General features: G+C 38.7%; 5 protein-coding genes across 6 annotated transcripts; 2 read left to right on the top strand and 3 right to left on the bottom strand.

Annotated features, from left to right (window-relative positions):
* Window positions 1–360: 360 nt before the first annotated feature.
* On the bottom strand, window positions 361–4,644 carry LOC119984132 (receptor protein kinase TMK1-like). Of its 2 annotated transcripts, XM_038827947.1 has the most exons (3): window positions 4,483–4,641; window positions 1,843–4,260; window positions 361–1,202 (listed from the first exon to the last, which is right to left on the bottom strand). In XM_038827947.1, exons 2-3 carry the CDS (start codon window positions 4,193–4,195, stop codon window positions 700–702), a joined length of 2,856 nt encoding a protein of 951 aa, XP_038683875.1. In that variant the 5' UTR covers window positions 4,196–4,260; window positions 4,483–4,641; the 3' UTR covers window positions 361–699. The 2 variants fall into 2 exon arrangements, with proteins under 2 accessions (XP_038683875.1, XP_038683874.1); XM_038827946.1 differs by having other exon boundaries at window positions 1,843–4,644.
* A 5,197-nt stretch (window positions 4,645–9,841) lies between these two features.
* Window positions 9,842–12,631, top strand: LOC119988556 (ribosome biogenesis protein NSA2 homolog). The gene is made up of 9 exons (XM_038833640.1): window positions 9,842–9,995; window positions 10,098–10,217; window positions 10,350–10,417; window positions 10,729–10,837; window positions 10,920–10,988; window positions 11,183–11,240; window positions 11,738–11,973; window positions 12,059–12,110; window positions 12,286–12,631. Exons 1-9 carry the CDS (start codon window positions 9,993–9,995, stop codon window positions 12,351–12,353), a joined length of 783 nt encoding a protein of 260 aa, XP_038689568.1. The 5' UTR covers window positions 9,842–9,992; the 3' UTR covers window positions 12,354–12,631.
* A 277-nt stretch (window positions 12,632–12,908) lies between these two features.
* LOC119984412 lies at window positions 12,909–15,387 on the bottom strand. The gene is made up of 3 exons (XM_038828341.1): window positions 15,204–15,387; window positions 15,005–15,078; window positions 12,909–13,831 (listed from the first exon to the last, which is right to left on the bottom strand). Exons 1-3 carry the CDS (start codon window positions 15,221–15,223, stop codon window positions 13,146–13,148), a joined length of 780 nt encoding a protein of 259 aa, XP_038684269.1. The 5' UTR covers window positions 15,224–15,387; the 3' UTR covers window positions 12,909–13,145.
* A 1,147-nt stretch (window positions 15,388–16,534) lies between these two features.
* On the top strand, window positions 16,535–22,525 carry LOC119993457 (digalactosyldiacylglycerol synthase 1, chloroplastic-like). Its single transcript, XM_038840613.1, has 7 exons — window positions 16,535–17,274; window positions 18,578–18,610; window positions 19,146–19,233; window positions 20,001–20,485; window positions 20,577–20,843; window positions 21,131–21,480; window positions 21,783–22,525. The coding sequence occupies exons 1-7, from the start codon at window positions 16,633–16,635 to the stop codon at window positions 22,315–22,317; spliced, it is 2,400 nt and encodes a 799-aa protein (XP_038696541.1). The 5' UTR covers window positions 16,535–16,632; the 3' UTR covers window positions 22,318–22,525.
* Window positions 22,526–25,098: 2,573 nt separating this feature from the next.
* Window positions 25,099–27,254, bottom strand: LOC119995530 (aluminum-activated malate transporter 8-like). Its single transcript, XM_038842047.1, has 6 exons — window positions 26,948–27,254; window positions 26,696–26,836; window positions 26,315–26,587; window positions 26,104–26,216; window positions 25,870–26,013; window positions 25,099–25,780 (listed from the first exon to the last, which is right to left on the bottom strand). The coding sequence occupies exons 1-6, from the start codon at window positions 27,228–27,230 to the stop codon at window positions 25,292–25,294; spliced, it is 1,443 nt and encodes a 480-aa protein (XP_038697975.1). The 5' UTR covers window positions 27,231–27,254; the 3' UTR covers window positions 25,099–25,291.
* Window positions 27,255–27,929: the final 675 nt, after the last annotated feature.

Genomic DNA, 27,929 nt, shown 5'->3' on the forward strand with positions numbered 1-27,929 from the left:
AATGGCATCTAATGGACCCCAAGACAAAGAACTTCCCTAGTCATCTTATCCTAATGAACCCAGGAACTAAAAATGGAAGCAATTAATTTCAGTCACGTAATCACACCTGTTATGTTTATTATGGTACGGGTGGTCACCCCATCAATGGAAAATGACATTCACATTCACTCACACCAGTTGAGCCCCCACACATCTCTGCTTAATGCAGAGAGAATTCAAAGCCTATCCACCAAGTCTACTTGTCATTCTGACATTGTTGAAGGGTGTTGAATTTCAGAACCTGCTTGCTACTTTAGCTAACCACCAGCCAGAACCTGCTTGCTAGTTTCAGCCTTATCATGAAAACATTCTCTCTCTTTCTTTTTCTTTTTGGTGTAATGCATGAGAACTCTACAAAATGTAGAATCTCCACCTTAAATTACAATGAAAACACAATTAAAGGCTTGAAGCAATGATTCTATAATCTATTAACATCAAACTTTCAAACAACAAAAACATGACATGCTATCTACGCCTACCGGAAGAACAACAAAGGAAAACAACAACACCCAGTGCACAAGGCTCCAGTAGTGGGCGGGGTCGGGAACATGCAAAATGTACGCAGAGTTTACCCCATATTTATGTTACATTCTGTTTCACATAATAATTTGTTACGTACTGGAAGAACAGTACGTAACAAAATAAAGCAAAGTACCTCTTCTACCGACCATCAGCAGAAGTGAAAGATTCTGCAAATCCAGTAGGTCTTTCTGGGATACTACCCTTGCTGTCTTCTAGGTAACTGAATTCCTTTCCTTCTGCTTCTTGCCATCCCTTCACCATTTGGTTCAGAGGAAGGCTGTAATCAATGCCACAATATTCTTCAGTGTCGTCATCCAACGGTTTCCATTTTTCAACAAGTGGAGCTAGAACATTGACAGCATATCCCATATCAGGTCTTTGGCCAGGTTCCCTTGCAGTACAGTGCCCGGCAAGTTCAGCAATGATCGACATACTCTCAAATGTTTCACCCTTTACATCAAGCGCTGGGTCAATGGCAGCTCTCAGTTTCTCTTTATCTGATTTGATGCGCCAAAACCATGCAGCCAAATATTGTCTATCCTCAGGCCTGCCGTCATCGAGTGCCATTAAACCAGTCAAAAGCTCCATCAACACAACCCCAAAACTAAAGACATCGGTCTTGGTTGTAATTCTCCCTGTAACTGAAAAAGGCAACTTGTGAGAGTCAGAAATATTAGGATAATTTTTCCGCATCAAGAGATATCAATGACTTTTAAAATATACTGCCTCTCAGCCTATTTCAAAAAACTCATCTAAAGATGTTAGATGATCTACTGCAGGTAGGCTCTTATTCCAGAGCTTCCTACTCCTTTCTGCTAACATGTTTTGATACGTAAAACTTAATTTCTATCATGGCTTAGTCATCCAATTCCATTGTTTTCGAGTTCAAATGAAGTACTAGGGCAGTACGGCTTCAATATCCTTAAGAAATATATCAAACTGCTCACCGAACAGAATTAATATAAAAACTTTGGAAGGAAAATCAAAAGGAAGTGCCGGAATGACTTCAAAGTCAAACTTATATATCTTGCACATGGACAATGCTGCTAATAGCCTAATAATTGTTTAACATCCCCGCTCTTTTTCAATGTTGTTACGATAAGGTAGTTTCATCTACAAAAAACCAGTTAGTTTTCTCCGAGTCATAGGCTTCTTCAGATATCAACGAACAGTATGTATACACAGTAACACGCACACTTTTTTAAAAATGGAACACATGCATAAAATTTACTTTGTATCAGAAAGCAATTCCGGATAATGGGATGAACGTAGAACACTTACCTGCATACTCTGGCGCTAAGTATCCAAAAGTCCCTGCAAGCCTAGTCACAACAGATTTTTCACCATCGGGAGCAAGTTTCACCAGTCCAAAATCTGAAACTTTTGCTTTGAAATCATCGCCAAGTAATATATTTGAAGATTTAAGATCTCTGTGTATAAAGCTCTGGTGAGCCATACTATGAAGATACTCCATCCCTCTAGCTACATCTAGTGCAATATTGAGTCTTCTCTTCCAAGAGAGGGGCTCCAATTCGAAGCTCTTCCAATGGAAAAGATGCTTGCTGAGAGCCCCTTGGGGCATATACTCGTAAACAAGAATTCTCTCATTGCCTTCGACGGAATAACCCAGAAGAGACACCAAATGGCGGTGCCGAACCTTTGAAAGAACAGCAATCTCAGCCTGGAATTCATTCAATGCTTTGCCACTTAACACACCAGCCTCCATTCTCTTCACTGCTATTTTTGTTCCATCGTCCAATTCTCCCTTATACACAACACCAAAGCCACCGCGGCCAAGTTCATTCTCTGGGGCAAAATTCTTTGTCACATTCCGAAGGACTTGAACTGATATAACCAGATTTCCTGCCTCAATGACGTGTGAATCGCCAAATGCACTACTATTTCTGCTTGCAGAACCACTCCCTGTTACTGTAGAGGCACTTCCATTGACGTTAGTGGGAACTACAATCTTTACCATGTTATCTGAATCGGACGGATCTCTAGGGTGGATAACAAGAGATCCTGGAGCCTGGTAGGCATCTTTTCTCTTCTTATAACAATAGAAATAAACAGGAAAGGCCAAGAAAGCAACAACTGCAACAGGAGCTACAATTGCAATTAAAGTAGACGTTTTGAAATATGTCTTCTTTGATCCCCCAGAAGAATTACCGGAGCCTTCTGGGTTAACTGGACTGCCAGGTGGAAATAGAGAACCCCCAGATGACGGACTGCCTCCTGAAGGTGGAGTGCTACCTGACTGGTTTCCATTTAACAGAGGATTCCCATCTAAGACAAGTTTCACAGTGCTACTGAACTTTGGCAGGGGATAAGAAATATTGTTGTCACTAAGATCCAAAGTCTTCAGCGACTTCAAACTAGTCCAGTTCGATGGGATTGGACCATTTACTTCATTACTGGCCAGGTTTATTTGAGAAAGAGAATCTAACTGTGCTACCGAAGGGCTCAAGGTGCCACTAAGGTTGAACTTAGGTATATTAATCATAAAAACATTGCCATTGTTATCGCAATTCAATCCCAGCCATGGCCCTGTGCATGGATTATTACCAGTCCATGAAGAAACAAACCTTGAAGGGTAATTCAACCCACCAAGAAATTGTATCAGTGCCATAACTTGAGGGGCACAAGCAACCCCAGCAGTGGATTGACAAAATGCATTTGAAGCACAAGTCACTTTAGCTGCTTTAAAATTGGGGATTGGACCCATTAACTGGTTATTGTTCAAATCTAAAGCGTCTAGCTGCATATTCGCTAAGCTGTCAGGTACCAAACCAACGAGCTTATTACCATTAAGGTCGAGATCCTTCAAAAGAGTCAAATTACCGATGCTCTCTGGTATTGTCCCCGTGAACTGGTTCCCATGAAGCCACAGAACCGAGAGTGATGCCATGGTTGTCACCACATCAATGGGCCCAGTCATACCCCCTCCTTGTTGATCATTCAGCCACAGCATCTGCAAAGAAATGCCCTGAAAACTCGCCGGAATTTCACCTGACAAACTATTGCCGGAGAGTTTCAAGAACTGAAGAGATTGCATTCGGCCTAAGAAATCTGGCAAGGGACCCACCAAATTACAACTCATACAAGAAAGATTAGCTAATTGAGCAGAATCTTGCAACCCCTTAGGGAATGACCATCCTGTACTGGCATTGAAATTGATGCTATCCAATGCTAAAACTTGCAGGCTCGTAAGACCATCAAAGAAATCACCCGGGATTGTGTCGAATTGGTTGTAATCCAAATAAGCATACTGTAAATTTGACAAGCCACTGAAGGATGGTAACTGACCAGTGAACAGATTCTTCTGAAGGCCTAAGTTTTGAAGCATGGAGAGCTTGTTGAGATTCTGAGGCAAAGGGCCTTTGAGACTCATGTTCTGAACCTGAATTTGAGTAACCCTTCCTTTAGAACAGAAAACATGCTTCCAGCTAGGGGGGCCACATGGGTCATCACCACTTGAAGGCCACTCCAAGAGCTCTGGGTTCTCCAGACCATCTCTGAACTGCTTGAGAATACCAAGGTCGTTTGGGTCCGTCACACTCAGACCCACTGCTGCAAGTGCGGCAAAAAGTGCAAGCAAAATCTTCGTCATGGCAGATCTGCGGTTTTGCAACATGTTTCATAGTTCAAGAACACGTAAAAAGAACAGAGCTTCGGTTGACCATCAATGGCTGGCTCTATCTGAAAAGGTTGCATGAAAAAAAAAACAAGATTCACAACATATAAGGACTACAGTGATTTTGAACATGGAGAGAAACTTCAATCGAGACCATCAATGGCTGCTTCTCGAAATACCCATCTCAAATCTTTCATATGAAACCCAGAATCAGGAAAGAGAGCTCGAGACAACCGAGAGGATCAGTATAAGGTCTTCGATGGTCACTAGCAAAAAAAGAAACTTACAAGAGAGCGAAGCGGAAGGAATGATATTCAAGCATGGGGGGCCCTGTAGCAATGGAACACCAAAGGCGGATCCACGACCCAAATCTTCAAAGCAGAAGAAAAATTAGAGTTAATTAACAGGAACTAAACAAGTCAACAGAACAAGCAACACACGACAACAAACGAAAATAAGTACGGAGTCTCTAAATTTCTTCTTTGTCGGTGTTATCTCACCATATACCCGAAAAAGAATTTTGTAGCCGCATAACAGTTAGTAATTATCTCTAGTTTTAATCTGAGAATAATAAAGATCCGAATAGTTGGTTTGTCAATAGTGAGTCCTATATGATTAAAGTGAATTCATAAACTCCACATATCAAATATCCCATTAAAAATATATGATCCAAGTGAATTGGTAAACTCCACATATCGCACATAATACAAGTACGACTTAACATTTGGGGTACCATCTGTTGATATCTCTATCAATTTTAATAGGCTTTCATTACTCCCTAATCTCCTAGAAATCATCCTTGTTAACATGCTCAATTCGCTGAAAATGACATTATATTTCTCTACGTGTTCAGAAAATATAAATTATTTGTTGATTCACCGATTTAAAGTAATTAATCTCAGCAATGTGTGAGCCAAATAGTCCATTGTTTGACTCAGTAGGCCAATGAAAATTAAACACTTAAAGCCAAACTAGTCAAATTAACAGCAAAATCATGTCAAATCTGTCCGTGGTAGTAGTATGCACGTTGTGGTGTCCAAATTTCTAGCGTCCCCAATATTATCTCCTATAATTGTGAAACATCACACATGCACACTAGTAATCCATGAATTACGTATTTGCTTTCAATATCATCACCGGGATGAATGATTGACCACATGTACGTTGAATTAATAATGTAATTTGTATTTTTCAACCGTCATCAGTTCATCACACGATTCACACTGTTTATCTTGTTCACTTATCACCCGTGAAACAGGATTATTGGGATATGTAAGAACAACCAAACAATGTATTTATATATTGGTATATTTATATAAATATAAATTAAGTTGTGCAATTTTAAATGGGGTCGGGTCGGGTCAATACGGGTTAAGAAAATTCAAAATCTCATCAGATCCATGTTAAATTCATGTTAGACATTTATAACTCATATATTATATATAACCCTCAATCATACGGGTTGGGGTTTTATTTTGATGGATTGAGTCGGGTTATAAACGGGTTTTGTGTCGCCCTAAGAAGAATGGTAGACGTGGGCCCATATCGTTGGGGAGTCGTACGGGTGTGGCTAAACGGCAGACACAACAAGTACCAGTTACAGTCTGACTCCCTCTCTCTCTCTTGTCATTCTGTTTGTGGTGGTGCGATTAGTGGCAGTCTTGTTAATAAAGTTGTGATTGATTTGAAGAGATAAATGTGACCACGTGGTACAGTGATTTGCGGACACGTCGAGGCCGAGTGGCAGAGAATCACTTACGCACTACTGCTCTCGACCTCTCGTCCGTTCGGTTCAGACTTACTTACGAAATGACCTTATTGACCTTCGTAGATCTGTCACCTTTTGTTTTCTGAGGGCAAATGCAATAAGAAATAATTTACTGAACCAACATTTTTGTTGGCTCGGTCCCACCTTTATTACACAAAAAGTCAAGTCAAATACGTATTCTAATACAGGCACATCAGCAAAACACAAATTTCTATACACTTTTTCTTCCCACACACTTTCTCTTTCCACCCAACCCAACAACATTCTATTCCTCCATATTATCCACAACAAAACTACACCAAAACATTAAATATCAATACATACACATCAGCAAAACACTTATCCCAATACAGCCACATAAGCAAAACACATTTTACAATACAGCCATATCAACAAAAGACAACATTTTTGTTGGCCCAATACCACTTCACCATTACATTTGCCCTAATACAGAGACTGAGGATCTTCAAGTGAGACGTCTTTGTTTCATGATTAAGCGATCTATGACTTTGAATCTTAGACTAATTTGAACAATAAAATGAAGCAAAATTAACCATTATCCTCAAAACCCTACCAAACACAAGTTGCTTTTGTTCAAGAAAAATACAAAAGAGCATTTTCAGTTCTGAGAAATCCCACTTCCCGAATGCCAATTAGCCTCTACTCTTGTTTGGCCTCTCTTTTTTTTTTTTTTTTAAATATCCAAGAAAAATGTACTGGAGAAAAGCCAAATAAATTCCTCTTTTTTTTTTCCTTTTTTTTTTTTTTGACCTTTTTACGTTCACACTTCAAAAGGCACTCGTTGAAAATCTGTCACCTATTCTCTTAACCTTTTTCAAAGATTTCCGGATTGTCCTCCCCTCCTTATAGAATTCCCCCTTTTTGGGGACCTTTTTTTTTATAATGGAAAAAAAAATTCAAAAACAATTATCATAAGTCGAGAAATTTTAAAGATTTAAAAAAAAAAAGTCAAAAACAATTTTACTTACAGATGTTGATTGGAAAGTTTATGATTCAAGGATAACTCAATCAAGACTATTCTCAATGATAGTTGTGGGTTCAAGTCTCATGTGTTGTAATCTTTACATAATTTATAACAAAACGTTAAGTCGGGTTGAATTTGTTAGGTTTTTCTGATAACAATAATTATGATTAAAATCCATTATTTTGTAATGAATGAGTATTCTTATAACCACTCTCAAGGAGGGACGTTATTCTCGTCCCTCATGTCCATCCCTTTTCATCAAAATTTTCTTTCTGGATTTTTGGACAAAAAAAAAACTAACTTCAGTCAATTAAATCATTACCAAATGAGCTTTCTTCGAATCTATTGTGACCTTTTTACATTCCAAAGGATATAAATTTGAGTTTTAAACGATAACATTAAACTAAATTCGTGGTAGATCATCCAACAAATCTAGGGCAAAATAATGCAATGATTTTGGATATTGGTTTATGAAGTGGTCCAATCATAATCATTCTACTACATAACAAAAAAATGTTAGGTGGGGTACACCGGATGATCATACATGTATCCATTTATCACCACTCATTTTTCTTTTTATTTATATCCATTATAATTATAATTATAATTATTATATTTTGTGATTCCTTTGGCGGTGCAAAGCTGGCTTTTGAGGTCCCGTCTCTTATAATATGCAAAGCCTTTTGTTTTGATCAATACATCATGAAATGCCCACCCAGCGACAAAAAAGCTTTGTGGGCGCATTTGGACCCATTCACCTTTGTCATTCGTTTTTCTAAAACCACAAATTTGCCTTCTCTTGGACCCGCTTGGTACAAGTTATTTTTCCAAATTAAATACCAACTTATTTAACTTTTGAAATAAGCTATCAATCGTTTGGTAAACCCGTAAACCTGACGCTAACATCTACAGAGAAATAACCTCATCAACAAAGCTTATGTTTATGTAGAGTATCCGGTAACATAAGTGCTAGCAGATATGCTATGGTTGGTGAAGCTTTATCCGCTAGCATCTATGCCATAATTTAATAAATAGTATTGTTAACGAGTATTCTAAAGATAATGGTTAAGGATTCACAACAATATATCTTGTGTGATGAACGCTTTCCCACATAATTTTTAAAACTTAAAATACAAATTCCAATAACGTTTTTTGTATATAAGACACCTGTGTCATTTATCTAATGTCCTAAAGCTACTAGATAATATTTTCCTTTAACAAGTAATTATCAAACTTGTTTGTCTGTCAGTCTGTCACCAGCTAATTATAAGTCTAATTAGTCGGTGTCATTATTTTTCCTCATAATTTATTCCATTGTTACCAATGTTCAACGAAATTGAATGAGACGATCACATCAAGTAGAAGGAAAGTTGAGCTCACAAAGAGCACTGAGGAAAAGGATTTGTTCTTATTTTTTTCGAAACAGCGTTCAATCCAATCGTGGAAAAATGTGGTAGGTATATTATTATACGTTACCATAATAGAATATTAATATCAGAACCTTATTGAAGAATAAAGTTAAAAAAAAAAATATCTATGAACTTTATGGATTGGGACTTGACATATTGTACACTATATACGTTGTTTTGGACATTGATTCGTTGTTGCGACCCATTCCGCATCAGATTTCTCGCGGATGTCCCATTTTTTACCATGAGTTGAGTAGTACTTGCACTTGAATTCACGACCATCACTGTAAATACTATATGGGAATTACCGCATTGTAACGATGCCAGTGGAGATACGTTGCTTGCCCCTCCTACTTCCACAGTTTTGAGTCGCGAAAGATGAGAATATGCTAGAGTGATTAGATTGAAACAAATTTGAATTTTCAATTATCAAGTTTAAACGTTTGAATGTTCGATGAAGTGTTACGGTATGTATTTATTCAAACATTCAACTACGTTGATATGAGTTGTATAGGGGGAAAATCCCATAAGTCAAGTCCAATACGATCACCCATGAATGACGTGCACGTGAGACAAAGAGATGGGGAGAACACAGGACCCTAAAAGAGATCCCAGAGATTATGGAATAACCTCCGCAATCAGTTAATGGGAGATATGAAAATCCTTAAACAAAGAGAAGACGTGAGGACTATAAATAAGAGGAATTTATGATTAAAAATACTTACCGGTGAGAGATTGTGAACTGACTTGAGCGTCGGAATATCTTCAGTCACCATCGTGACCATTGGACATGTTGACCATCGTGACCGTCAGACCTGCTGACTTTATTCTGTGACAGGAGTCTTGTTTCTTTGGTGAAAAGGGTTTCATATTTGACAGGAGAAATCAAGTTGGGGGCCCAATCCGTTTCCAGGCCCGAAAGGTAAAAATCTTGTTCCACATGAGTATTGCCGAAGAAGGTCATTCACACGAGGCCACCCGAATGGAAAGTAGTCTAGTAGATACTTCCGAAACACTCCAGCCAATCTCTATGGTCCATGATTGACGAGTTTATCTAGACAATAATGTAGATAATATATCCACACTGTAAGCCAGGGTGGCATGTATTTATGGGTGTCATGCTGGGGCATACTGTGCTAACTTGCAGAATCAAACACATCAGCACATGCCAGTTGCCTATAATTTCAGTCAGATATGGCTAGACAAGGACAATGGAACCCAACTGTCCTGTGGACCAGATGGCTGGTGCAAACTGCAAAGGGTGGATTTTAAGAGCTATTGAATTAGCTTTGGGAGTAGAGCTACTGAAAATGAGACTTGGACACAAATTATAGCTCTAATTGGGCCTGGTGCAATTCTGAATGTCAATGGGCTTGAAATGACGAAGCCCAAATTATCTATTAATCCAATATTTGTTGGGCCGGATAATTCATTAGTCATCAGTCATCAGTCATCACCGACCCGGTAGTTTGTCCATTCTGCCGATGAAAGCCCATTCTACATCATCGCAGCCCGCAGATCTTAAAAGTTAACCCCTTTCAAGGTTTCATCGCTTTTTAGGGTTTTCTCTTGCTCAAGTTCCGTTTCCGTCGTTCTGCAATTTTTTTTGTGAGCTGGACGCTAAGTTTTATCGCCATGGTTCGTTCTATGAACTCTCTGTTTACGTAATTTATCCTGCGTTAGTTGTAATTAATCCGATTACGTGTTTGTGTTGATTATTGCTGTTTTGGGTGATTACAGCCGCAGGGAGATTACATTGAGCTTCACAGGAAGCGACATGGATATCGTCTCGATCACTTCGAGCGCAAGCGCAAGAAGGAGGCTCGTGAAGTTCACAAGCGCTCCGCGATGGCACAGAAGGTCTGTGCTTCTTCCCTTCATTTGATGACTTGGTTTTTTTTTTTGATTTGCGAATTCATTCGAGGATTCGTGGTGCATCATTTGACTTATGAGATGCTTTTATTTTTTTTTCCCAATTCTTGTTGGAAACAGGCACTGGGTATCAAGGGGAAGATGATTGCTAAGAAAAACTACGCTGAGAAGGCCCTCATCAAGAAAACGTGAGTGCTTTCCAATATGTTATTAAGTTGATTGTTTGAAATTTAAAATTGCTCTTTCAGTGATTATGTGGATATGTTTGGGTAGCTTAGCCAGGGTATAGAAATAATGCCTGTTCTCCGGGGAGCATGAGGATTTTAAGGAAATTGTATCTTTTCAACCTGCACAGTGTCAATGGTTGATTAAAGAATCTCAACCTTTTTTCTGGGAGTAATTTGTTTTGAATTAACATCCTATTACTAGTATTACTGGTTCAACTCTTCCTCTTTTGCTTCTAGGAATTGTCACCATATTTTTTTCTATGACTCAACAGATTGGCTATGCACGAGGAATCAACGTCTAGACGGAAGGTGGAAGATGATGTTCACGAGGGAGCCGTTCCAGCCTATCTGCTTGATCGTGAGAACACAACACGTGCTAAGGTATTTCTTTGATGTGCATTTCTTCGTTTTGGCTCCAGACACATAGCATGCTGCTTTTGTTCTGATGTTCCACTGTGTATAGGTTCTTAGCAATACTGTGAAACAAAAGAGGAAGGAGAAAGCTGGGAAATGGGAGGTCCCTCTGCCCAAGGTAAGGCTACTGCTCTTTCTTCTTGATTCTATCATCCCTAATGCACTTATGCCCCCTTTTGAGGGTGTTTCCCCAATCTTCCTACTGCTTCTAGGCTTTTTCTGCCACAGTTCAATAAATTTGCCTCACTGAAGAATTTTTCTGGTGGGGAATCAGGTAAGGCTAGTCATTTAACTTTTCTCTCATGCTTTCAGGTAAGGCCTGTGGCAGAAGATGAAATGTTTAAAGTGATCAGAACTGGCAAACGCAAAAGTTAGTATCATTTCTTCCTTTCGCCTTAGCTTTTTTGGAAGAGTAAACTCTCAATAGACTTCCAATGTGCTTTCTTTAGCCTCTTTTCTTTTTTTTCTTTGCTGTGTAACTTCATCTTGCTCTGTATTACACATTGCCATTTGTTTTGATTGTTGATAAAATCAGTATGCTTTGAAGTGTATGGAGTGTGGAATGTGATAAACAAATCTTCAGTTATAGTGGTTAAGTACTTCAAGCTTGTTGCTAGTTGAGGTTGAGGCTGAGGCTGACTCTAGCGGAGGCTGTAGGCCATGGGTTTTTTTTTTTAGATCTTGTATATTAGTTTATTTGCTACACAAAAGTTAGTAAGTTACTGCTCTATGTTTCAGTTTGTATTTTATAAATTACTTTTTGTCACTTACAATTTCTTTGTCATTGACATTCTAGTTTGCAAAAATGAGTTTACAGTTGCATCTCCTAATAATATGCCCGTCACTCTTTCCCCTTGTCTCTTGCAGCAAAAGAATGGAAGAGGATGGTCACGAAGGCCACATTTGTTGGTCCAGGTTTCACAAGGAAGCCTCCCAAATATGAGCGATTCATCCGTCCTTCAGGGTTGCGATTTACTAAAGCCCATGTGACACACCCTGAATTGAAATGCACCTTCAATCTTGAGATCATTGGAGTGAAGAAGAATCCCAATGGTCCAATGTATACATCTCTTGGTGTTATGACCAAAGGAACCATTATTGAGGTAATATTTGCATATAGCGTGGTTATAATTATGAGCGTTCCTTTTACGTTGTTCTGCATCACTTATTTTTCACTTCAACTTTCAGGTGAATGTCAGCGAACTGGGTCTTGTCACCCCCGCAGGGAAAGTTGTGTGGGGTAAGTATACGTCGTTTATATTATGAAAATCATCACCACCATTATTATATCAGTTAATTTAAACTCTCTTCTTTGTTTGTCTCGTATTTCCTCATAATTTGAGGCTGGAATATACTGTTAGGGGTCCTTGTCATTTGTGTTATTTCTCATGCAACAATTTTTTAATGTGGTGCAGGGAAGTATGCTCAAGTGACAAATAACCCCGAAAATGATGGTTGCATAAATGCAGTTCTGCTTGTGTAAGAGGATTACTGTAGCAGAAGAAAAAAAATGATACGTGCTGGCTATCGACATAGAGTTTTAACCGTACGTGAGATATATCTGAAGACTGTCGTGGCCTGTTCAATGCAAAAGCCATTTTGGTTTTTGATGTGTAGTTTTATAGTTTCTCAATTCTCCTGGATCAAGTACAGACGACGTTTGTAACTCGGATGCCTTGTGTCCATAAATTTTGTTGGATAACCACACTGAAGTTGTCTTGACTGGTAAGAGAGAAATGTTTGTGACATGGGCTTTATTTATCTTTCCATTTTCCTGATCTGGCGTCTTTCACTTTTGTCGTCCCGACACAGCGGGCATTTCAAATATGTTTGATAGTCGTGGTCTTAGTTGAACATTTTCTTGATACAAATGCTTGGTAGATTCCTCCTCGCCTTAGCGTTGAGAGGGGTTTCTTCCTCAATCCCAGAACATAGAAAAGAGGAAGAAACAGCAAGATCGAGATCTGTTAAGATCTAGCATGCTAGGCCAGTATTGCTACGGTGAAAAGAGAGACGGAAAAGAACTGAAAGGACTGTATTCTGATCCAAAACTAATGGTGAAATAATGTGATCCACGAATAAACTTCTAAAAACAAATAAAATATAGCAAATTAATCCATAAACCATATGCGATGATACAAAGAAACCGCGATTGAGATACAATTAATACACTCTTACAATATTCAATGTTTTAACTTCCAAGCAAACCATGCGCGAGGACTGAAAGCCCTCGCAATTATTGACCAACCAAGGATGAGAGAGTTGTGGAGGCAAACTAATGAGATTCAAGGGCAGGAGCAGCTAAGATTTGGGGCTCCATCACCTGCAATAAGCCTGCTGCCATTCTCCTGGTCAAGTCCTCCACAGAGACCTTGACCACATCTTTCCTCATACCAATATCACCAACATACCTGCTAGCACAATAGACACCTACAGCTGTGGCGACCATCCCGTACACATTGGTGGTGACAAGTCGTAGCGGTGTAGACATCACAGCAGCCAATGGACCACCTACGATGGATACTGCTTGGCCGCTCTGTCCAAGTGGTCCTTGATCCACTACAAGGAGCCCGGTTTTACAGTAGATAGCAAAGTCTTCGCAATTGTTCTTAAAAATGTTATAGCACCCAAAACCATTGGTAAGTAAGTATCTTGCACGATGCACCACCACGTCATTGGAGTCAGCAACTGCAAGAGTGCAAGTTCCTCCACGTGCTTTGGCTAGAAAGAGAGCAGGGGTAACAGCATACTCAAACCGGTATAAAACACCACCAGCGAGAAAACAGTTGAGACATGAAGATAAAACTCCTTGGCCTTCATCTGGTGGAGTGCAATTGGGGCAGGGTGCTCGGGATCGAGCAGGTCCCGAGCTCACCAAAAGAAGATCTACCAGTGTACCAGTTCCTACTTCTTGACCACGTCGGGTAAAATGAATAACTCTGTCGTCTCCGATATATATGCCTGTCTTCATCGAGGTAAGAAATTTAAGCAAAAGAAGAAAATACCTGACCAGTAAACTCTAAGTTAAGCAACATAATTGGTGTTGTCCAACCTACCACTAATGACTAACCATTTCCAAAATTTCATCAGATTCAAAAGTATATATGCATTTACACACTCATTCAGCCAATTGAAGGAAGAACTTAGTAATGTGTCGACCATCATCTAGGAGGAAACTCTACAATTTGGTTTGGTACTCAAATAGAATGTTCATGAATAGGTTGCGTTTGACGTTGCTTGCTAATTTAGATGGTTTAAATTACTAAAGAAATCGGCGCTAAGGAGAAGAATTTAAGCAAAAGCATGCAATCTAAATAAAAAATTCAAACTCTGGCTGGTGGCCAGTGACATGAACAAAAAAAGGTACACTAAAAGAATGCTATTTCATCAGTTACATTCATCATCACAATCATCAAAGCGTTTATGCTATACAATATATTGGAGTTAGATACATGAATCCATATGAGAACCTCCACCATTCAAACATATCAAGAGCTACAATCTCAAGTCTCAATTAATCATATAAGCCATGTCCCTTCTTATCACTTTCATTCATGTCTCTTTAGGTTTCCCATTTCTCTTTTTAGTATCTTATTCACAATTTTTTTTCAACTCTTGGCAATACATTTATACAGGATAAAATCTCTATAGAGAATATAAATGCGTAACTATGCCAGCATGATGGCTCCACCCAAGCCATCTAACCCCTTGACAGTCCAACTTACACAAGATAACAGCTCTAATTTGGTCACACTAATTCTATAAGCCTTATAGCTAAGGCTCCTAAAGGAGATTGCTGAAAGAACAGCAGCCGAAGCCATAACCATGAAATCTATCCCTCCCGTATTTCAACATTTTAGATAAATGCAACCTAATTAAGGAGTAATTTCCTCACAACAATTAATCAGAAATTCCATGATCACAAAACCTGTGATTAAGATTATTGCAATTTTGAATTAACTAATTAAGACTCAAAATAAAAAAGTGTAGCCACAAAATTACATCTTTTGCAAGATAATAATAAATAAATCATCACATATGTGCATTTTTCAAAAACATAAAATAACGAAGAGAAAAATAATTAATGGACATAGTGAGAGAGAGAGTGAGAGAGAGAGAGAGAGAGGAGAGAACCGTGATGGGCGTAGATATAAGCAGTCCTCCAAGAGTAGATGTGATCCCCCGGCTTCAAGCTCTCCCTATCGACTCTGCGCTAATTCAAAATTTGAAGTTACAATCCAAAATAACTCAGAGCACAACAAATTGTAGAGAAATAACAACATAACTTCAAGCCTCGCACAGAGTTGGAGAGATCAGAATAGTCATGGTATACCGATTAGAGAGCAGACCCATATCCCTCTTACTTCTTCCTTAGGACCTCAGATTCGACGACTCACTTTCTCTAAGCGAAATGGATGAAATCTTTGATGAATCTCTCCCGTTTGGGCAAAATCACCTTAATCACGTAACGGGAACGGAAAGCGATGTCGCGTCGTTTTTTTTTTTGGGTAAACCCCCGTAATTCACGAAATGACAGCTCTGACCCTCTTAACTCCTTCCTTGCGAAGGAAATGAGATTGAGACCTGGCCACCGACAGGTGTCAGGGAGCGAGTCGGAATGGGCCGGTGGAGTGGTCCAGATCCAGCCCATATCTTTGATCCTTTTCCTAAAACGGGCCTCCAGGGTTGATTAGGGTCATGGGCAGGTAGCGCTGGCCTTAAAAACTCTTTATGGGCCGTACAAAGGGGGAGGGAACACACCTCAGCCCATGATAAATGGTGTAAAAATGATGTCCATATCGAGAGAGAAAATCATCTCGTGGGATCGTTGACGATGAGAAGTGACGGAAAAAGAAGAAAAGATGACGACTAGGATAATGGAATGGTGGGTTAGAATTAATTGTAGCCCACGAGTCATGGGGACAGACACTTGAAATCCACTCGAAGATCATGTGAAAACAAACGGGGTGTGTGTGTGTGGAAGCAGAGGGCTTTGCTTTCAACTTGGTCTACTAAATTTGTCTTTTAGCTATGGTGACATTGTTATGCCAATTGTGATTGAAAACTTTGTCAAATTGCCTAGTCTTTTACGTGGAAATGTTTGGTTAGCCACATTGAATTGACGAGTGACAGTATAATCAAATGTCTAATTTCTCTCACACAACTAATACGTTTTCCAAACCCAAAAATGGACATTTCGTCTAAAGCGGACAATATCAAGTTATGATGTTTGAGTTAAATTTTATAACATTATATCGGAACGAAGACTTACGACCCCTACATGTTTATTTATTGGATTTGTCATAATCAAGTATATAAATACATAAGAGTTTAAGACGTTATTCCATATTGGATTTGTCAAAACCCAACTAAATAATATAAGCAAATATTTAGTATCTCACACAACCGACATGTTTTATTGAGTTGAAAAAACAAAGCGGTGCGACCCTTTAGCATAAATTGAATTGTAGGCGGATTTTTCTAACCTATGTTACTGTTAAATTGGGATTTCATATTTGGGACTATGGGATCCAGAATATTCTTGCCTGCTTAAACCAGTCAAACCTAGCCACCGCATGATACGCAGGTGACACTCTCCACGTGACCATACGTATCCTACGTGTATGTCCACCTGTACCAATGCTCTATCTAGAACTCACGACGCGAAAATCCCAACTGTTGCTTAAATCGCGACCTCTCCTTTTCCTCCTCCAATTCTCTGCCTCCATTTCTGTGTAGAGAAAGCAAAATCCCGCTAAAAAATGGAAATACTGAACTCTCCCAGTCGGAACCCTAGAGCCGCGATGGCTAAGGAGACGCAGGCTTCCACATCATCTTCTAGTGCGATTTCTTTGATAAGGAAAGGATGGAGAGAGGTCCGTGACTCGGCTGATGCGGATCTCCAACTCATGAGAGACCGAGCTAACTCGTTTAAGAATCTTGCTTCATCTCTTGATCGAGAGCTCGAGAATTTCTTCAATTCGGCATCCACCTTTTCGGTTCCTTCAAGCCGGTCCTCGCCTACCGGAGATATCGACTTCGTGAAAAAGTTGCAGCCGAAGATATCGGAGTTTCGAAGGGTTTATTCAGCGCCAGATTTCAGCAAGAGAGTCTTAGAGAAATGGGGACCCCGGGCGAAGTTGGGGATTGATTTGTCGGCAATAAAGAACGCGATAGTCGACGAGGTGGAGGATAGGGATGCAGTTACAGATTTTGATAGGGTCATCAGAGGGCGTAGGGTGAGGTTCAAGGAGTTTTTGGGGGAGGAGGTCCAGTTTGGGGAGTGGGAGCCTATACGTGCATTGAAGACGAGGCTCAGGGAGCTCGAGAAGCGGAGCTCCTCATCTGTGTTATTCGGTGGGTTCAAGAACAGCGAGTTTGTGGAGAAAGTGAGATCCAGTTTGGTATGTTATTCGCTCTCCCTGTCCTTCTCTGAAGCATGTTTGGGGAAGTCTAATTTGTCACTGTGGCTTGTTTGTTATATGGATGATGAGTATTGAGTCTGCATGAGAAGTTTAAGGAACTTTATCTGTTTCACTGAATTTGATTCTGGGTTTTCGTGCACCGTCTTTTTTTTTTTTTTTCTTTTTTTTTCCTCTTATACTATGGAACTTGGGTTATTGCAGATTTTCAATTGCAATGACTTCGTAGAACAATAATGACTAGGAAATTTTTGACTCATTGTTTCAGTGTTGCTTCTGCAAACTTAGTTTGAAGGGGAATTATGATCAGGGACTTACGTTAATGACAGTCATGTTTTCTAATGCAAGAATGTCAAAGTAGTGCTTCTTTCTCTGTCTCTCTCTCTTACCATTCTGAATTGTATTGCTGCTTGTTGTAAGGTATTTTATGTCCAGATGAACATTTCTGTTATAGGGATCAGGCATATATATCCAATAGATTGCCCAAACTATCTTCGAAAAATGCAAGGATGCGCTCTTACCATGAAGATTGAAGAGTGGGGCCTAAGATCTCGGAAAATGTAAACCATACTTTGTTTGGGGCCTAATATCATAATGTGGCAGTTCAGTGATATTGTTGTTGTACATAAACAGGGTTCAAAAACAAATAAGCCTTTTACTAATGCTCAAGTTTGCTGAGAGCCTGAGAATCAACATGCGGACAATAATGGCACATTTAGGCAGATTGTGTCTTCTTATTTTAGTTTTCCTATTTTGATCTTATCTTTTAGGCACATTTTCTTTCTAACTTGCCAAGTGGCCAAGTAGTCACATATTTATATCACGTGACCTTTACGTAGACAGTTTCATTTACTTCTCTTTATAAGGTTGGCAATGAATGCCGTGTTGAGTGATGGAATTTACCGTGGTGTTCATTGTGACACTGCCTAATCAGGCATAATTCCTCTGCAGCCTTGTAGAACAGAAATTAAAACGATAAAGAAGACATTAAATTGCTGTGGTGCTTGAGTTCCCTCTCAAATCAAGCTCGAAGGATTTTTAACTTTATTTCAACTTTCAAGGGCCTCTTATCCTTTCTTTCTTTTCTTTATTCTTTATCTCATGAAACAACGGGTTTTCTTTATACTAAACTCAGTTATACATGTGGTTTGAATTATCTTCAAAGGTGTCTGTTGGATGTTTAGTTGTTTACAGTAGTTGTTGTTAATCCTGCCTGGATTCTAAGAATTTTCGTCAATGCTGAATTTATCCTTTTAGTGAAGTTTTTTGTTTATTATTTTTGCAGAAAGCAATTTGTGGGGAGACTCAAGATTCGAAGGTTAGCCCTCTAAACTATTTAGTGAGACCTTAAGAAAGTATTATATGGCATGTGTTCTTAATGTCGTGTATGCTGCATTATTTTGTTTTTGTTTTGGATAGTTTCAATTTACGCTTATCGACGTGGTACGTGGACAACAAGAGGGCGCTTCCCACTTCTAGAAAACAGTATTAGACAAAGAATCTACTAATTTGAGAAACATATCTTCATTGATTTTAGATTTCCCACTGGCCCGAAGAGCAGACTAGCATTATTTTTATGGTGGTGCAGATCATAAGACTGTCATGGTTACTATTGTTATTATAAAGAGAGTTTCTCCCTGTTTGTTGATGTATGGCTTCTGTGGTCATAAGTGCACGCACATGCATGGTTATTACCGCCACCACCGTTGATTGTTTGTTGCAATTTTGATGGGAATATACATAAGACACTGGCTTATTGATTTTTACTGCGGTAAAAACTTAGAATTAATTGTTTAGACTTTTATTAATGTTGAGCATGTTTCTGAATCTTTTTTCTCTCGTGTCTGAGACAGGAAGTACAACCGCTGGATGTACCAGAACTTTTGGCATATTTGGTTAAACAATCTGGCCCATTTCTGGATCAGTTTGGGGTTAGAAGAGGTAAGTAATTGGTGTCTTTGTTTTGATGAATTGCTTATTTATTTTGCTCGAGTTAAATTTTATTTCTTCTCTTGCTAAAAAAGAAAAGGTTTACTTGGAATATGGTTCAGATTCTAGGTCAGAGGCTTTTTTCCCCCTGTTGGACATAAGTTAAAAATCTTTTGTATGAGTAATGCTCAGCTGCTTTTTCTTCTTCTTAATGAACAGCATTGCTTTTAACTATCGCAAATAGGTGTGTACACGCTGTGTTCTTTCATATCGAGCTAAAGGCACTGGCGCACTGCAGTTCTTGAATTTAGGTCCAATATTCAATTTCATGTTGGAACTCAAAAATTGTGTAAGCAAGTCCTTCAAATCGAAACTGTAGAATCAATTTCACTTTTTAACTTCACCATAGAGGTGTCTGAGCATTCCTTATTTACATTTACGAAATCTACATGGTGTAGCTACATCAGTGTACCTGCAAGGGCATATTCAGACCCTTTTGTTTTTAACTCCTCCATCCTCTCTTGCTCTGTTATCTTTCTATTACCACCTCATTCTCAGCTAGTTAGTCCAGAGAGCTCTTGAGCTCTTTGGCTTCTTTTTGTAGCCTGCCTGGTTGTGTGGTCCTTTGTTGAACTTCCTCACCTCTCTCTCTCTAGGGTTTTTTTTTTTCCTTTCTCTTCTTCTGGTTATAGATATGTTAAAATGCAATATGAGTGGATAATAGTTGACAGTGTCACCTCTGCTATTAAGCGTTAATAGTACTTCAACCATGCTTACAGATATTTGTGACAAGATAGTGGAATGCTTGTGTAGCAAACGCAAGAACCAACCTCTATCATGCACACTATCTCCGGAAGAATCCTCCGTTATTGGGAATAATAATGCCAATGAAGAACTGGATTTAAGGATAGCTAGTGTTGTTCAAAGTACAGGGCATTGTTATGAGGGTGGTTTTTGGACAGACTTAACAAAGCATGACCCATGTGATGGGAAAAGGCATATTGCCATTGTCACAACAGCTAGTCTTCCATGGATGACTGGAACTGCTGTAAACCCACTTTTCCGAGCGGCATATTTGGCCAAATCTGCAAAACAAAATGTCACCCTGTTGGTTCCATGGCTTTGCGAATCAGATCAAGAATTAGTTTACCCCAACAATCTCACCTTTAGTTCACCAGAAGAGCAGGAGAGTTACATACGCAACTGGCTTGAGGAGAGGATTGGCTTCAGGGCTGATTTTAACATTTCATTTTATCCAGGAAAGGTAGCTTATTTGTGAATTAAGAAAATAAGTTTTTGGGTCATATTCTGAATTTCAGTCCTTGATGACACAGCTTTGTTCCCATTGTTTGTAGTTTTCAAAGGAAAGGAGAAGCATAATGCCTACTGGAGATACTTCTCAGTTTATTCCATCTAAGAATGCTGATATTGCCATCCTGGAAGAACCAGAACACCTAAATTGGTACCATCATGGTAGGCGCTGGACTGACAAATTCAACCACGTTGTTGGTATTGTCCACACAAATTACTTAGAATATATCAAGAGGGAGAAGCATGGGGCTTTGCAAGCTTTCCTTGTCAAACATATAAACAATTGGGTCATACGAGCATATTGTCACAAGGTATTATATTGCTGCCCTGATAATGTGTTATGGTTGTTTTCCATTTTAAATTTTACTTTAGATTGGTCTAAGCTATGTGCATATCTGTCTAATTTATTGTGTGTAATGACCTTTGGTCTCAAATTCGGATTATTTGCCATTTAATGTTGTACAATAGCATGGTCTAGAAATTGCGCGCATGAATTATGAGAATGGATTTCTTGTGGACTAACGGCTTTTGCTCAGTCTAGTTTTTGGGGGTTTTTTTTCTTATTACATGGACTAAATCGGTTGTTTTCACTATTCAGGTACTTCGCCTCTCTGCCGCCACACAGGATTTACCCAAGTCAGGAGTTTGCAATGTCCATGGTGTGAACCCCAAGTTTCTGAGAATTGGAGAAAAAGTTGCGGAAGAAAGGGAACTTGGGCGTCAAGCCTTCTCAAAAGGAGCATATTTCTTGGGAAAGATGGTCTGGGCAAAGGGATACAAGGAGTTGATCGATTTGCTTGCAAAGCACAAGAATGATCTTGATGGCTTTAATTTGGATGTGTTTGGCAATGGAGAGGATGCGAATGAAGTTCAGAGTGCAGCTAAGAGGTTGGATCTGAATCTTAAGTTTCTGAAAGGAAGAGATCATGCAGATGATTCACTTCAAGGGTAAGGATCTTTCGAGGAACCCAGCTTTTTGAAAGCTTCAGTTTTTCTTCTTGGAATCAGATCGTGTTAATTTAGAGACCAGTAAATCAAATGAATAATTCAAGATATATCTTAGCAGATGCTGCTCAAGATGATCACATCCAGACAAGCTTCTCCTTAGAGCTAGCAGAAGCATTTCTAATCTTTTTTTTCTTTTTCAGAATAGCATTGACCACCGCATTGTTGAAGTTTTTCTCTAAGTGTCCTTTTTTGTATGTTTACCTCTTTTCTCTTCCTTTTGACATTTCCCTCTTGGCTTCTAGGTACAAGGTTTTCATAAATCCAAGCATCAGCGATGTGCTCTGCACGGCTACTGCTGAGGCACTTGCTATGGGAAAATTTGTGGTGTGTGCGGATCACCCATCAAATGACTTCTTCAGGTCATTCCCAAATTGTTTAACCTACAAAACATCTGAGGACTTTGTTGCCAAAGTGAGAGAAGCACTAGCTAAAGATCCTCAACCACTTACTTCTGAGCAGATGTACAACCTTTCATGGGAGGCTGCCACCCAGAGATTTATGGAATATTCTGACCTTGATAGAGTCTTGAACAATGACAACGACAATGTAAAATCGAGGAAAACCAAAGGAAAGACCATGATGAAATCAGTTTCGGCACCTAGCTTGTCGGAGATGGTTGATGGAGGATTGGCTTTTGCCCATTACTGTCTCACTGGCAATGAAATCCTTCGACTGTGTACTGGAGCAATACCCGGAACGCGAGACTACAACAGACAGCACTGTAAAGATCTGCATCTATTGCCTCCAAATGTAGAGAACCCCATCTATGGCTGGTAAGTCATACATAAGTGGAGAAACTTATTTGTATGAATAATATCTGTATTATCATCCTGCCGCTATATTAGGGGCCCGCTTCATCAGTTGGGCTGGGTTTTTTCTTCTTCTCTAATGCTACAATCCGTTTCTAAGCACAAATATGTAGACTGCACGTTAAAATTTTACTCTATTTTTTTTTTCTCAATATACCTAGTTAGAACTTAGATGACGAAGTGTATAGATCTTAATTATGCAATCCAATTGTTCTGCCCCTGTAAAGAACTTACATATGGACTGTCACTTCAATCCGACAAAGGGTATTTTATCCCTCTGTCATCACATCTTTCTAGTTGTTCATATTTAAGATTCATCTCTTAGACTTGATGTTGCTCTCTCCAAACCTTAACATGTTGGAAATCTCAAAAGATTGATTACTACTAGGTTAATAGTTCTCTCCCTTCACTATTAGGTAATTTTAGTTGTTTTTTTTAGTTGAGGTTGATGGGCAGCCTAATTGTTCTACTATGGTTGACATGGGGAGGAGGTGAATGGAGAATGGTTGAGTTCATGTGAACCCCATTCATAACAAGGAATGAGGAGAAACACAGAGCAGTCAGTTCTTAACTCAGCGAAAGTACAGGAATCCTCTTCTAGTGCCAAGCTCAAGGCAAAAAGAATCAAATTTTTTATTTTAAGAAAAGACATGATCTGCCTGCCATCACAATTCACAAGCACCTCAGATTAGATTCTTCTTCTACTGGACTATTGAGCTGTTCATGAATCTGACCTGAGTTTCTTACTGCATTAAGAATATATTATCAATTGATTTGGGCCTCTCAATTGTGGGTTTAATCTTTAATAGAAACAACCACTGCATTGTAGTATTGTTTTAAAGCTGATGAGATTGTTCAGCCTGTCAACCCGGATTAACTTTGGGATTTGCGTCAGTTACTGCCACACTCACAGTGACACAGTGGTATCCTGGGAGGGAAGTACATTCCTTGGGAAACCGTGTATGTTTTTTAATTTTATTTTATTCAATAGGGGCACCCCGTACGTACGCGGTACGTACCAGTCGTAGGTGTTTTAGACAGACACAGGTTAACTTTTTCCTTAGCTAAATGAAACAAGAAAAAGGGTGGTGCGAGTCAAAAGTCCAATTAAGTTGGTTTGTTTTAGAACTAGAATGACATATATATATATATATATATAATACTCCATTAAATATGCATTATGCATGAGTAATTACAAGCCACTAGTTCTAACAAGTGGGGAGAGATAATTAATAGTTGTCTACAGTACTAACATTTACACGGTCTCAAGTTGATTAATTAATTTATGGTTTCAGCAACTAAGCATTAAAGACTTTTGTGTTGATAAGAGTGAATTAAGCGCATGTACATGTAGTGTGCGGATCTAGGATTTTATCTTCGGGGCAAAGTCATGTGGAGTATGAGGACAACGCTATATGAATTTTTTTTAGATTATTTATTAATTACTCCATGTCTTTAAAAAAATATAAAAGAACACTAAAGATCGGAACTTTATTGAATCGCTATAAAAAAATATTGACATTTTGGCTCACCGTTACTCACCACATCTTGTTTGCCGCTTTGTGAAATTGCGATGCCGAGAACGAATGAAACAAAAACGTAATGGATTTGCGAGAGACGAAGAGAAAGAGCAAGACACTTGTTTGCCTCGTTTTAGCTTACTAAATTTCTTAGGGCTTATTTGCATTAAAAAAAAAAAAAAAAAGTAGGCTTAATTTGGTGTTTGGATAATATACTTGATAATAATTTTTTTCCCAAATTTGTGGGTGAACTTGAGTCCACACTGGGCCAATAGTAGATCTTCCCCTGCAGCGTACTTATAACGTACAACGCATTGATATAGTTCAACTCTTCAACCAACAGCTTATCCAAAATAATTTTAAAAAAAAATGTAAAAAATCTTCATCCAACATTAATTCGGCCTCACCTATTATAATCAACAATCTCAATAGCTCAAAAGGTAAATCGTCGTGTGTGACCTATAGATCTTTTAAAAAAAAAAAAAAAAAGATAAGTCGTCGTGAGTGAACGTTGTAATTGTATCGACATCATCATTTGTCCATGGTAAAACTTCTTTTATTCTTGAAAAAAAAAATTCAAAAATTTTGGTGCAACAACTCTCAAAAGAGTAAAAATTTCACATTGGATTGCCATAATCAATGATTTATAAATAAAGATGATCGACTTCCTTCTCACACAATCAACGTCTTTTTCTTAGGCTTAAGTATTACATGCGATAACCTAAAAGAACAAAACCATGCGCCCAAAATGGACAATATTAATTTGTAATAATATGTGGGGTGAAGTTTCTAACAACAACTAACAAAGCATGGCCTCTGGTAGTGATGTACCACTCTAATAAAATAAAATTAATTAAGCAAGTTGATCAACCTCTGCTTTTGAGTTTTGAATGAAGAAAACAACAATATTGATGGAGGCAAGCGTGCATCATGTGGTACAATCTAAATACTATTAGTTTATTCAGATTCTGCTCCGCGCGTGTGGGAATCTTATGTAATTTTATAATTACGCACCAAATTCCTAATTGTTGGCTGCATGTGCACTTTTAACACATTTTCTTAAGCAGATTCTGTGGTGGAGATCCCCATTACTTCACACTACTTTTTTAATGGAGAACAGACAAGACAACACCCCAATTCTTTTCTTTTGTAAAATCAAAACAAATAAAATGTTAATTTTTGGAGTATTGGGTATTGGGTCTTGTTAATGAATGTTCAAAGACAATGATTAAGGATTCAAAGGAAGTGCACTAACATATTCAAATCTTCTTCATCCAATACATGGTTAAAAGCTTAAGAAAGAAACAATTAAGTGTTTGTTAACAGTCATTCTCTCTACATTATCTTACACTAGTGTGAGAGATACAATCAGAGCTTGCTAGCTTAACTGAAAAATACATTTGAGAAATGGAAAAACTAAAACTAAAATGGTACTCCAACATGGTTGATGGGTTTTGTTGCTAATCCAGTATTCTTATCTTCTGGAGAATGATCAGTAGATGCCTCATTTACAGTAATAACTACTTCCGCGACAGGCTTAATGCTTCCACGATGAAGGAATTGGGGTTTCTCCGGTGACACAGTTGGTTCTACACTCTTAAATTGTGCTTTAATCGAAAGCTCGTGGACTGAATCAGTGATCTTCTCTACGCAATCAACGATCTCCATTAGTATTGAAGCAGTTGTTGCACAAGGTACAATTGCTAAGATGTCTGCATTGTCTGAAGTTGCAGCTTTGAGAGCAAGTTTAAGGTCCTTAATAGCAGCTTTTGAGTTCTCTACATGGAAATGGGCAGGGGAAGGAACAGTCATTGTTTTTATTGCAGAAGCCAATGCTTTCAATGCCTCCCCAGATTCTCTACTCATCTTTGTCAATGATTCTTGAATTTCAGTTCGAACTTTTGACGATCCCTGCATGAATTAGTCCATGTTAATCATCTTAAAAATTCTGGATTAATGTTTTACCATAAGCTTGTAAGAGTAGAGTACTGATTTATTACTTTGGCGTCGTTGTTGATGAAGCCATTGAGAGCTTCAACGCGACAAGCACATTGTCGTGTGAGCGATCCAATCATCAAATATTGCTGCCATGGATGCCTTAGCCTAAATTTTCCATGTCCAGGTTCCCATACTGCAAAATTTGCCTGCAAATTGTAGGCGTTAAAACGGTTAGCTTGTCTAGCAAAATCTGATACTCCTTTAGACTCAAATGTGTTGATCAACGGTTTGCTTACCAAGGCTTCTTCAGCGGATTTTGAATTAAGAACACTTTCATATCCTTGTGGATATGATTTCTCATTTTTCGATTCTTCAACACCCTCGCCGCGATAATATTGATCTCCAAAACCTGTAAATGTAAAACCAACTGTTAGTCTCAAGATCAAACTTGACGTTAAAGAAACGATAGCAGCAAATTCTGTTGCTATATGGTGTATATATATATACCTTCTAGATATCTTGAGAGCTTCTCTAAATTGGAAGCAACTGACTGATGAAGTTTCTCACCAGCCCATACAGGATAGATACAGATGGATACAATTACGCAGGTTGCTCCACCTATTAAGATTGTTGATAGTCTTTGATAGGCAAACGCTAGGAGTTCATCGGTTCTATATCCGGATACAGATACCAAACTGAATGTCAGTATAAATATCAGCACACCATAGTCATATCTTGCCTTGATTTGCGGGATGAATCGCGTGAATGTCGACGCTGCAGCTGCAATTACACAACAAGTAGCTTGAATTAGTAAGGTATACCATATATAAAGACTCCAAAAATTGCACAACCAATGTGAGTTTCAGCTATTTTCAAGCATATATATACCCAATATGAAGACAAGGATTCCAAGAGTAATTGGCTCTCCTTTCTTTCCAAATATACTTGCCAAGTGTTGTGCCCCAAACCCAAGTGCACCAGCTACTAGTGTTGCAAATCCTCTGTTTATGCATTTGCTCAGAGTCCCCCCTGGAAGAAAAATGTAGGAAAAATTATACATAAGAGTTGTGTTTTTGCTAGTATTTATTTGTAGCTTATGTGACTAATATGTGTCTTTTTTTTTTTTTCTGATTAGCTTACCAACTGTGAACTCAAAGACTACCACCACTGTTAGCACAGCCCACATTCCTGAGATACCAAACCCATCATAGAGAGGTCTGACATAGTACAATAAGGACACCAATGTTAGAGCCAAACCCAGTTTTAGTGAATGAGTGATTCTTCTTGGGTCATCTTCTGCAAGCTTTTTTATGCACTTTGCACCTGCTATGACTTTGGCCTTGGACTTACCAGGCAAGGCCATAAGCAAGCCTAGTGCATGCCCCAACGGTCCGGTCTTCTCTTGAGTCTCTAACTGGTTCATTGCTAAACTCTAGGAGTTCTTTTAATTTTTAAGAGAGATTAAGGAAGCTTGGGAAAGAAACTTGCATCTTAAGAGTCATAAGTGGCTTGAATTTATAGCAAGAAAGCTTGGTGAACTTTATTTGACAAAAAGGAGCTAGTCTCTTATAAAATGTAGCTGGCTAGGCTTTTACCCGTTCTGGTTGCCTCTCTTTAGCTTAAAAAGTTCGATTCCGATCGATGTTTTTATAAACGCAATCAGAAGTCCAGGACAAAAAGTTATTGAGTTCAGTCCACAAGTGGGAGCAATTCAACTAATTGGTACCAGAGGAGTTTTTGTCCACTTTATAACTTCAGAACCAAATGCTATGTACTACTTAGCTTTCTGAGCAATAGTGCAGTAACTCCACATGAAAGGCAGCATTTGACATTGCCACAGGCTTTTCTAGTCCTCTCATGCCATTTAACCTCTGTAACCCACTTATTCCCTATTTGCTTTGAACATTTCCAGCACCAGATTGATCTAAGAAAATATGGAAACCTAATTAAGGAATCAATGGAGATGGAATTTCCAACAAAACTTAGTGCCATTGAAGTCACACCACTGATCACTGCAACACACATATATTAGTATTATAGCAGTGGATCAAAAAGTGGAGCAAAAGATGACTCATTATCAGCTTATATTTAATATAATGCTGTCTATAAACATAGTATTTAA

Source organism: Tripterygium wilfordii, chromosome 3 (genome assembly GCF_013401445.1).
Source record: "Tripterygium wilfordii isolate XIE 37 chromosome 3, ASM1340144v1, whole genome shotgun sequence".
Classification (NCBI taxonomy): Eukaryota; Viridiplantae; Streptophyta; class Magnoliopsida; order Celastrales; family Celastraceae; genus Tripterygium; species Tripterygium wilfordii.

What these genes read in the sequence shown, in the direction of transcription:
- LOC119993457 (XM_038840613.1), top strand. Translation starts at nt 16,633, where the DNA reads ATGGAAATACTGAACTCTCCCAGTCGGAACCCTAGAGCCGCGATGGCT. An exon ending in AGAAAGTGAGATCCAGTTTG is followed by an intron (nt 17,275 to 18,577) that starts GTATGTTATTCG and finishes TTATTTTTGCAG; the next exon opens with AAAGCAATTTGTGGGGAGAC. An exon ending in GCAGATGATTCACTTCAAGG is followed by an intron (nt 21,481 to 21,782) that starts GTAAGGATCTTT and finishes CTTGGCTTCTAG; the next exon opens with GTACAAGGTTTTCATAAATC.
- LOC119995530 (XM_038842047.1), bottom strand. Translation starts at nt 27,230, where the DNA reads ATGAACCAGTTAGAGACTCAAGAGAAGACCGGACCGTTGGGGCATGCA. An exon ending in GCTCTCAAGATATCTAGAAG is followed by an intron (nt 26,217 to 26,314) that starts GTATATATATAT and finishes TTACATTTACAG; the next exon opens with GTTTTGGAGATCAATATTAT. An exon ending in TCATCAACAACGACGCCAAA is followed by an intron (nt 25,781 to 25,869) that starts GTAATAAATCAG and finishes TAATTCATGCAG; the next exon opens with GGATCGTCAAAAGTTCGAAC.
- LOC119984132 (XM_038827946.1), bottom strand. Translation starts at nt 4,195, where the DNA reads ATGTTGCAAAACCGCAGATCTGCCATGACGAAGATTTTGCTTGCACTT. An exon ending in CTTAGCGCCAGAGTATGCAG is followed by an intron (nt 1,203 to 1,842) that starts GTAAGTGTTCTA and finishes TGCCTTTTTCAG; the next exon opens with TTACAGGGAGAATTACAACC.
- LOC119988556 (XM_038833640.1), top strand. An exon ending in AAGGCCCTCATCAAGAAAAC is followed by an intron (nt 10,418 to 10,728) that starts GTGAGTGCTTTC and finishes ATGACTCAACAG; the next exon opens with ATTGGCTATGCACGAGGAAT. An exon ending in CGCAGGGAAAGTTGTGTGGG is followed by an intron (nt 12,111 to 12,285) that starts GTAAGTATACGT and finishes AATGTGGTGCAG; the next exon opens with GGAAGTATGCTCAAGTGACA.
- LOC119984412 (XM_038828341.1), bottom strand. Translation starts at nt 15,223, where the DNA reads ATGGGTCTGCTCTCTAATCG. An exon ending in ATGGGTCTGCTCTCTAATCG is followed by an intron (nt 15,079 to 15,203) that starts GTATACCATGAC and finishes GAATTAGCGCAG; the next exon opens with AGTCGATAGGGAGAGCTTGA. An exon ending in TTATATCTACGCCCATCACG is followed by an intron (nt 13,832 to 15,004) that starts GTTCTCTCCTCT and finishes CGATGAAGACAG; the next exon opens with GCATATATATCGGAGACGAC.